The sequence below is a fragment of the Dichomitus squalens genome, assembly GCF_000275845.1.
Source record: "Dichomitus squalens LYAD-421 SS1 unplaced genomic scaffold DICSQscaffold_6, whole genome shotgun sequence".
NCBI lineage: Eukaryota > Fungi > Basidiomycota > Agaricomycetes > Polyporales > Polyporaceae > Dichomitus > Dichomitus squalens.
The window spans coordinates 987,950-997,495 of record NW_006766888.1 but is presented as its reverse complement, the minus strand read 5'-3'; the positions used below and the strand labels follow the sequence as shown (position 1 = coordinate 997,495).

The window sequence follows — 9,546 nt, the reverse complement described above, 5'->3', positions numbered from 1 at the left end:
GGGGGAGAGGATTAAGCGCCTCTCAGCCACCGACCAGAGTGGTAGTGGTCGCTGTGCCTTCATGTCCTACACTGGAGTGAGCCATGCTCATCTCGGCCAAGCGAAACAATTCACAATGCATATAATACTTCTTACACATATGTACTATGGTTTATCCTGCCTATGAGGGGAACAAACCCTTGGAAGTCCCATTATACCACCAAGATCCTCGAGAGCGCCTCATCGGAGTCGAACATCAAGGTCGGGTAGATGAGAGCGGAAGACTATCTCTGAGCGCTATCGTTATATAAGCAGAACATCGGCTAGCAGGCGCTGCCTATCCCCACTGCTAGACAAAAGGTGGTGGCAGGCCAGTGGCGGACATGATTGTGGAATTTCAGGTGGAATCCGGTGGCATTCCAGTACTCAACAAAATAGGTGGGATTCCACAATCCAGCCAGTCATTGAGATTACGTGGCAACTATGCACAATCGGGGGGGGGGCATACAGGGGGCACACGGTCGACGACGTGTTGAATCGTCTGGGCATTCAGGCTCACAGCGTCCCAGTGTAAGAAGTAAGCATATCATTAGCTTGCGAGGACAACGTGTAGATAGCTATGGAGCATAGTTGCCAGCGGCAGGTTCTATGACTACAACGTCTAGCGACTAGGTGCAAATTACGCTATGACATAGTACACTACATGGAATTGTTAAGTTGTTTGAAACCTGTTAGGATACTCTAGAGCATTCCTAATGGTGGATGATAGGAGGGACGGAACAGCTGGACGTCAGAAAACAGAGCACACTCACCTCTCGCTGACAGGAAATTTTCACCGAGGGAGATGATCAATGGGTCTGTCGAGTAGGGAAAGTCAAAAGGAAAGGCAATAAGGCGACAAGTGCAAACGAGACGGGAATTGTGCAAATTGTTATGGGCAGATCGCTCACAGGGGAGGATGGTGGGTAAGGGAGTGCTAGGGTGCTGCAGACAAGGAGACCAGGAGAGACAACACTTCGAAGTTCGAAGTTCGAGCTACACTCGTCGTCGAGGTTCTCTCGGATCACGCCATGCCGAGGTCACGTGATGAGCAACTGGAGATCCAGCGGACCTTCCGCTGGAATCCCACATATTTTGTTGAGGACTGGAAATCCACAAGAAAACGCACTGGATCTCTACAATCCCAGGAATTCCACTGGACTGCCACCACCACCTGTCTAGCAGTGTATAAGGGATCAGTTGAGGTGATTACGCGTATCACGTTGCAACGCAGTTCACGTCTGCGGTAGGAGACACCATTGACACGTGGAGAGGGTTGGAACGATCGACATATCCACGTAGTCCAGCCTAGTCTTTTTGATCTTAGGACGGGTCTCGTGTGGAGTTGATCAGCGGAATGGAGGTTGTGGCGTAGGCATGCAAAAAAAATCAGAATCAGACACTGTTATGGTCTAGAGACTACAAAAGCGAGCAATGACTTCTGTCGTGTATCAGTATCAAGGTTAGAAACAAGTTGGACTACTGCAAGGATGGATAGCATAATTTGAATAGAGTTGTGGTCAGCGATGAGAGGAAGCACTGGCAGTGGGAAGGGAGGGTGCCTGGCGGAGTTTGGGAGACACGCGGGTATGCGAAATTCAGGGATGGTGAGAAGAAGGCAAAGTGGTGTGGACTTGTCGGTGTGGTCACATTTGCGATTGCACCGCTGGGCTGCCTGAACCGTCCTTTAGATCTGTTCTGTCGCACTCACTGGCACCCACATCATGCGCCCATAGTCCGCTCACCCCGGCCATATACCCTCTCGTCCACGACTGCCACGATCTTCCCCCCCTGTTGCCTCTGCCCAGTGCTACGGCCAGGTACTCCTCGTCGTCCGCAATCAGCCATCGTACCGGGGACGGAGGTCGACCGAGTCCCCGAGGATGCACTCAGCGCGCGTAGAGTCCACTCTCTATATTCGCGTCGTTGCTCTGTCAATCGCTCTTTACGAGTCAGTAGGCCTGCCCTCTGTTTGTTGCCTCCTCCCAGCCGTCCTAACGTCCCCCCCCTCCACCTGTGATAAAGCTATCTCCTGACGCTACCCGCAGAATGGCGCTTCTACAGAAGCCAGAGGTCCTGGCGCCTCAGTCCAGGATGCATTCTGTTCATTGCTATCCGGTCCGTCCTGCCATCCTTCTCTTCTCTCGCACGCGTCCCCCCCTTCTCGATCACTGATCCTATGTGTCTCCTCCTGCTTAGCTACACCAGTGTAGCTGTCCTTGTCACCAGCAACGTCGGCTTCTTCAGCGAATCCTTCACGCCGCAAGGATGCAAAAAATACTACATCATCCCCCCGGTACTCAAAGGTCAGTGTAATGTCCATCCGAGAAATGCGGAGAAGCAAAGTGGCGTACGCCAAGACGGGAAGCGACGTCAGATGCGAATCCGTGTCGTAATGCTCCGTATTCGCGTCCAGCCCTTCCTCGCTGTGTGGACTGTATCGTTGACGAATGACCTCATGCATCGTGTCACAGTCGTCCAAATAATGATATCACAGTTAATCTTGGGTATCAGGTGCGCTGTCGTTTTATTTGCATTCACCATCCAAGTTCATCTTACAACTTGCCGCAGAACTATCAACATCTCACGACGAGCACCACGGGTCTTTTGGACCGTCGTAGTCGCGTTCATCTCGGTTTCAATTGTATGCGCATCCCAGCGGAACCGTCTCGCTACGTCTATGCTAACCTCTCGCATAATTGTAGGCTGAGGCGTTTTTGAACCTATCGAATCGAGTTCGTGAGTACCGGCCACTTCTCTCGCAGTCTCGTCAGTCATGCCTAAACTCTCATCCTGACAGAACTGCCCGCACCGCCAGCTGCGCAGGGCCTGCGTCACAAGTGAGTCTCATAGCGTATCAGTTATCTCCCACGACGATGTTCATCGGACTTGCTCGAATAGCTGTACGGCGGGAAACAAACCACCAAAGTTGACCGTATGGCTGTTCTATGTCTTCGCCATGATTTACGACCTCCTGGTACTGGGGATTTCGACATTCTATCTTATAGGCTTCGGTCCCAACTTCGGAAAGTGAGTCCCCCCTCTGTCTACGCTTTGTATTGCTGATTCTCAATTGCGTGGTTTCACAAGATTGGGTCGCCTCGTCAGGATGTATGCGACCAACGTTCCATACTCTCTGTTATGGGGCGGTATCTGACCGTTCACTTCACAGTATGCTCACAGACGGCCTTGTTTATTTCGTGGCATTAACTGGTACGTACCACAACCGGACCATGTCTTGTATTCGTTCACGCATTATCGGTACCTCAGGGGTCAACATAGCAAATCTGATCTTATACAGAAGCTCCATTGAAGCAGCCCAGGTACGTTCCCACCCCCGCGCGCCACACTCGCATGCACAACGCTGACGCGTCCTGATCCCCTCAGTCGTCAGGGTCAGTATTCCCGCTCATCCACCCACTGTCGCCCCTGGCCGCAGTCTACGTCGCCCAAATGTCGAGCTATGCTGACTTCTGATCTGCGCCCCCGCGCGCATGTGCACACAGCGTAACCCTGGGATATGCCCTGACGTGGATCATGAGCCAGCGCATCCTCATCCACCTCCGCGGTACGTCGTCCTCCACGCTTCTCCTCCCCCGCTATTTCCTCACACGGACCCCCCCCCTCTACAGACGCCGCGGCGGCGCACAACCGGCCCGCGACGACCCAGATCATCGTCTCGCGCCCGCTCGCGTCCGCGCACTCTGTCTCGCGCGCGATGCGCTCGCAGTTCGACACCAAGGCGTCGCGCGCCCCCTACCAGCTCTCGACCGCGTTCGACATGGACGTGTCGCTCGGCGACTGGTCGCTCACGTCCCCGCCGCGCGACTCCGAGGCGCGCGGGCCGCACGACCTCGAGAGCCAGGTGCGGAGCCAGTCCGACAGCCCGGTCGTGTTGAAGAGAGGGCTGGGGGCGCTCGGGGAGGAGGAGGGAGAGGGAGAGCGAGGGGGCGAGGCGATGGCGTTTGAGGTCGAGGTGCAGGTCGAGGAGACGGTGACGGTGGAGTATGAGCCGGCGGCGTACGAGACGGAGTCGTATCGGACGCCGAGGGTGCTGTGGTCTCGGGAGCAGGAGCAGGAGCACGCGCAGGAGCAGGAGAGAACGGAGAGGGAGCAGAGAAGACAGAGAGGCACCTTCAGGGGTGATGGGAGGGGGGCGAGCAGGCTGTCCGTGCTCGGGGAAAGGAGCAACGCCGGGAAGAGCAACGCTGGGGGGGGCAAGCGCGGGGACCATCTCGGAGATGGGAGCGCGGCGGGAACATAACACCGGCTTGGTCGTATGCATCGTGCTGTCTTGCTTCTTATTTTTCCTGGTTGGGTCTTCATCGCTGATGTCTTCATGGTGAGTCGCTCAGCGCCTTCCGTCTACGCACCTGGATGATTGCTAACTGGCTCAAACTCAGTCCCTCTGGTCCTCACGCTGGTATCCTTATCTGTTATACGCCTATGTGCCTGCCCCTCTCGCCTCTCCACGGATTCGTTTGCTCTCCGTCGCCATCTCCCTTCCCCTCATCCACACATCCGCACGTTGGTCCCCCTGCACAAAGTCTGCTTTGGTTGTGCAGTATATTGCTTTTGCTAACTGCTTTCGCACTGTCTCACCTTTCCCAAATCTCAAGGTTCTCCTGGTTCACATCCCTGTCATCATGATACATGGGCTATGCATCTTCCCCACCCCACCTATTGTTCTCGTCCCTGGGTCACACACATCTTCACGGGCTATACGAATCTGCTACTACATAATATGTACCATCTTGTCACTTACTCCTCATTCCCCCCGCAGCCTTCCAGCCGTATATAGCTGATCGCTGTGATACTGTCCTCATCATTGTCCTCCGTGTACATTTTGTAGCTTACGCACACCTCCGCATACTCTGCATTTGGCATATGCCACTGGGCTTATCGTGGTAGAATGTCAGTAACGAAACTCGCTGTCTTCCTTCGAGTGATTCGCCAGGGCTATTACTCGACTATGTCCTCGTGCATGCCCCTTAACGGCTAAAAAAGGTACAGTCGATGTCAAGAAATTCCGAGCCTGTGACTATAGTGATACAGGCAATCCAATAGACTTCGGGTATGCAATGAATAAGTTAAGACGCGCGCGCGGATAGCTCCCTACGGTTCATGCAGCGGCAAGGCAGTCAGCTACCTCCCTCCCTTCTCGCCCTCTCCCTCCGCCTCTCCCTATCCCCCCTGTCCCGAGGGCGCCCTTCATCTCCGGAGGGAGCGGTAGAGGAAGAACCCGCCTTGCTCTTATCCTTCGAGCGGTCCTTTGTCTGCCGGAAGCACAAGAACTCGATACCCGTCGCGTGCCTTGCGTCGCTCAGCGTCTTCTTGACGCCCTCGAGATACACCTGGAGGTTCTCGTCCCCCGGGCGCTTTGCGTACGTCTGCGAGATGCGGGTGTAGAGCTCCGAGAGGGTCTCGTTAGCTGACTTTGTGATGTAGCGCGACAGCACCTGATGTATGAACTCGATCTCGAGTGTTGCCTGGAAGAGGGTGGTTGGTATCATGTGAGAGGGGCATGGAAACATGACGACATACCCGGAGCATACCGCCCATGCCGAAGCGTTTCACTTGGCGGAAGCAGCGGAGGGCCTCTTCGGCAACGTCCTCGACGAGTGCGTTCAGTGTGCGCTCGAGGAGTGGGGCGGCGGCGGCGCTGACTTGGGCGTGGACGCCGACGAGGTACATGAGCGTCTCGTAGACGTACGGTCGGATCTCTATATTCCTGCCACATTTAGTTAAGTCGCAACAGGCTGAAGGGTGAATAGACGTGCCTTTCGGTTGTGGGGTCTCATACCAGTCCATCTCCGGGTCGAGGATGCCATTGCGTACGATACTGGTGATTGCCGTGGACTTCGGCTTGAAGTAGGACTCAAAGAGCGTCTTGTCCAGCTCTTTGACCACCGCCATGAGAGACTGTGCTTGCTATTTGAACTGGGAAAGCAAACACAGTCATGAAATGAACGCACATTCTTCTCGTCGGAGAGCGTAACGTTGAAGGCTGCTTCAAATTCGGCGATCATGCTGGGGATGAGGGCACTCTGCAGTTGCGCGAAGTTTGAGACTACCAGCAAAACGCGTGTACCCTGTACCGGAGTGCGCATACATCAGCGGGCATTGTCTCTAGTTTCAGACAACGTGACTGACAGCGTCCTCGATCTTGACGAGTTCCAAGGGGTTGTTTGACCCAGGAACAGCATTTGCCTGTGCGAGGAGCGGAGCTCTGGGCGTAGCCGACGTAGGCGACTCGTCCGACGCAAGATGCACTAGCCCGTCTAGGAATGCATACAACGAGTCCAAGAAGGCCTTCGTGATCTTCGCCACAAACTCAGGGGCGATAGGGTTCTGCTTAGTCTGCCGCGAGGACGATCCCGAAGCTGATAAATCAACGCCGCCGCAGATCTTGAATGCGCTAGTCGTGATCTGTTTCTGAAATGTCCGCATCTGCGCAAGGTAGACAGTCGTGTATGGGTCCGCGGTCGAGCCCACCCAGTTCTCCAGGTAGTAGAAGACGTTCGCATCTGCGGACGTCGAGTGAGCGTGCAGCGATAAGAGAGCGTAATGTTCTGTAGACTGAGAACGAACCTCGGAGCCATGCATTTATGAGCAGATCTTCAAACTTCCACCTCGCGCTCTCCAGAAGAGACTTCAGACTCGACGTGGCCTCTCCGGATATTTCTATTCCAGTCACATCGTTCACGCTGTCCTGGATCTCTCCAAGGATCTTCATAAAGTGGTGGGCGGTGGTGAGCGAGTTCGACGCCTTTGGGAACATCGGTGGCGTTGCATTGCGACCAGGCGACATGACGGCCATGTCGGAGAACATGAAGAACTCGGAGAGGAGGGAGATGTATAGCTGGATGATGTCCAGCGCCATCGTCCGGCATTGCGAGGGACTTCTGCGGGATGAGCTCGCTGCGTTCTGTCACATGGCAAATTGGGTCGGCGGATGCATATGTGCGACATCAAGTGCCTATATGCTCACTTTCTTGTATCGACCTTCCATAAAGGACTTCGATATCTTCCAGAAATTTGGTAATGGTGTAAGCATGGCCTCTGAGACGTTCTTCACCATGGTTTCTATGGCCTCCCAGATCTCATGACCTCCAGATTGCGCTGAAAGGATAGACGCGATTGGTCCGTGAAACAAAGCTGCTGCGAAATTGATTACCGATGACAACATCAGGCTGTTTAGCCTCAATGGCCTGAACGCATGCTTGAAGCTGAGATGCTAGTTCGCGATTGAGCGAACTCTGGCTAGGACCTTCCACCGGTGCCTTGTCATTCAATCCTGCTACAGATTAGTCACGACGTCCGGCGATGTGGATGGATTTGCGGACCTTTGATTGTGCTGACGGCATTTGCGTAGATATCCCTCATGTTCTGCATGATGTACTTGTGTTGTGCGTCGAAGTACGACCAAGCCGGGTCGTCCGAGCTGCTGAACTCATACAAGATCCTGATCGCCACGGCAGCGTTAGGTCGACCACTACACAACATCGATGGGCGCGCCACTCACTCAATAGTCTTCTCCTGCTCTTCAACGCTCCGTGAGGGCTCTTGCAGCTTGGCTTGAAGCTCGCTCCGCATCTGAGCCATCACCTTCTCCACAGTAGCCCAGACCTTGTCCAGAATGCGCTTCTGCTGCTGCTGTGCGCTCTCCGCTGCTTGGCCATCTTTGGTCGTTCCTATTGGGAGTAGCTGATTCGGGCGGGTTTCGAGCAGTATCTTGCCCTTCTTGTAGTCACGCATCGCCGCCTCATAACGACTCTACATGCATAATGGCAACATCAGGTTGGCTGGAACCAATAAATAGCGGAGCGCCCATGAGACTCACCGCCTCAATACATTCAACGAGGGAACTTGGGAGGTTAAAAAAGAACTTCGACCTCTCGAAGACTCCCAGTGTTGTACGGAGCTTCTGTGCCTTCATCGCGTTCTCGAGCACCGGCAGAAATACCTGATCAGCTTTCTGAGCGGCAGCTAGTATGATATGCGTGAGAATGTTTTCCTCAACAACATAGGTACAGCGTGAACGGACCTTTGAGATGGTCTTTGAGCGGTTGCGAGGCGTAGTCAGTCTGGTCGGCCAGAATGCCCTCTTTCATCTCAGCATACAAGGCTTCACACACAGGGATCAGTACACAAAGGTCCGCTATATCAAGGGAGCGCAGTCGTACCATCTGTGGAGGCCTTTACTGCGACAAACCTATCGAAGTTCTCCTCGACGAGGACACGAATGGCCTCCGACCGTGAATCCAGTGAAGCACGCAGATGAGCGATTCCTGCGGAAAGATCCTGGTATGTTGCATTGGGGTGAACGACAGATAGGAACGTCTTCGGGTCGAATGTCTTCGAGGAGATGAGCACCGCAGCCTCTGGCGCGGAGGGTCAACATGGATAGACGAAATCTATTGGGGCGTAGCACTGACTGGTCTGTGAATCCAGTTCACGCAAACTAGCATAGCGGTCAATACGTACATGCGCATGCAGTAGTGCATCCTACATACTCGATAGTTGCACCCAGGCCCAAAGGATCCGTGTCATTCTCCGCCGGTCCCGTCATACCAACTACTGCGTTGTCCGTATCCTCCTCAATCTCCTCCCATCGCCTGCAAAAAAAACCAAACTCCATGAATAACGAATGGACACCTATATACCGCAAGAATCCATTACGTTGCGGAGATTGATGATAACTTGTATGCCTTGAGGAGTGCATCGTCGTCGATGTCGAAGTTCAGCCTTCCCATTACCTAGGCTTGTTTGTAACCAGGAGTCAAGCTTTGCAAATTGCGTCCAAACTAGCCGTCAGAGGATCCCGAACCGAGAAGAAAAGAGACTATGTGGTGGACGAGAGTGGGGGAAGGAGATAAAGCGCGATCATCAAGGTTCGGTAGACGCCAGAGTGTAACCTGCCGACCGCATGCATTGCAGCCACAACTTGAGCCAAGTCTTACAGCCGGTTTCAGCTCGCTTGTCGTGAGAGCGTCGCGCCGCGTCTCGCGCATTTGCCTGTTTTCCCCTCCTAAGCGCCCCCAAAGGAACTTCGGACGACGATATCTCCTCGACTGCTCAATGTAACCACCTCATTCTTGCATATTCCGGCTCAGGATCATGACGCGCAGGGCACGGTGCCGGTTTCAAGTTGGCCGCTCGTATGTCGGATGTTCCACCCGCCTTCGGTCGATTTCACGCTGTCTTCTGCATCTGTCGTGCATATATCTTAAAACAACCCCTGGAGATACCTGGAAGGCTCACTGGTAGCTGTGGGCGGATGTTACGGAGGGCATACAGTAATACACCACTCCTTTTGACAGAAAAAACATGTGACTCAGATTTCTTCAGATCTACTGTAGCAATACTGGACGACTTTCCATAAGGATCTACGGCTCTACGGACGTCCGTAGATTTCTAGGCGGGGTTTGAAACAGTCTGTGGATCTTGGGCGCTAAACAAGCGGCATGTTATGCTCATCATCAGCACGTGACTGGAGTGGCTTATGTCATGTCTGTATTTGGCATG

General features: G+C 53.9%; 2 protein-coding genes across 2 annotated transcripts; one reads left to right on the top strand and one right to left on the bottom strand.

The window, feature by feature from the left end:
• The first annotated feature begins 1,755 nt into the window (after positions 1 to 1,755).
• Positions 1,756 to 4,837, top strand: DICSQDRAFT_153670 (uncharacterized protein). The gene is made up of 15 exons (XM_007363504.1): positions 1,756 to 1,969; positions 2,044 to 2,136; positions 2,218 to 2,324; positions 2,493 to 2,532; positions 2,590 to 2,662; positions 2,724 to 2,757; positions 2,819 to 2,858; positions 2,920 to 3,048; positions 3,109 to 3,129; positions 3,191 to 3,231; positions 3,289 to 3,341; positions 3,406 to 3,413; positions 3,525 to 3,586; positions 3,651 to 4,360; positions 4,422 to 4,837. Exons 1-14 carry the CDS (start codon positions 1,902 to 1,904, stop codon positions 4,280 to 4,282), a joined length of 1,401 nt encoding a protein of 466 aa, XP_007363566.1. The 5' UTR covers positions 1,756 to 1,901; the 3' UTR covers positions 4,283 to 4,360; positions 4,422 to 4,837.
• Positions 4,838 to 5,159: 322 nt separating this feature from the next.
• DICSQDRAFT_153669 (uncharacterized protein) lies at positions 5,160 to 8,923 on the bottom strand (the record flags this gene model as incomplete). Its single annotated transcript, XM_007363503.1, has 16 exons — positions 8,701 to 8,923; positions 8,535 to 8,636; positions 8,457 to 8,482; positions 8,205 to 8,402; positions 8,066 to 8,146; positions 7,862 to 8,007; positions 7,544 to 7,794; positions 7,365 to 7,483; positions 7,196 to 7,315; positions 7,010 to 7,140; positions 6,610 to 6,946; positions 6,172 to 6,545; positions 5,994 to 6,110; positions 5,799 to 5,940; positions 5,563 to 5,741; positions 5,160 to 5,507 (listed from the first exon to the last, which is right to left on the bottom strand). Exons 1-16 carry the CDS (start codon positions 8,772 to 8,774, stop codon positions 5,160 to 5,162), a joined length of 2,745 nt encoding a protein of 914 aa, XP_007363565.1. The 5' UTR covers positions 8,775 to 8,923.
• Between the last annotated feature and the right edge of the window lie 623 nt (positions 8,924 to 9,546).

Coding starts and splice junctions, on each gene's coding strand:
- DICSQDRAFT_153670 (XM_007363504.1), top strand. CDS start 1,902: ATGCACTCAGCGCGCGTAGAGTCCACTCTCTATATTCGCGTCGTTGCT. Junction 2,663..2,723: donor CGTTCATCTCGGTTTCAATT/GTATGCGCATCC, acceptor GCATAATTGTAG/GCTGAGGCGTTTTTGAACCT. Junction 3,049..3,108: donor TTCGGTCCCAACTTCGGAAA/GTGAGTCCCCCC, acceptor TGGTTTCACAAG/ATTGGGTCGCCTCGTCAGGA.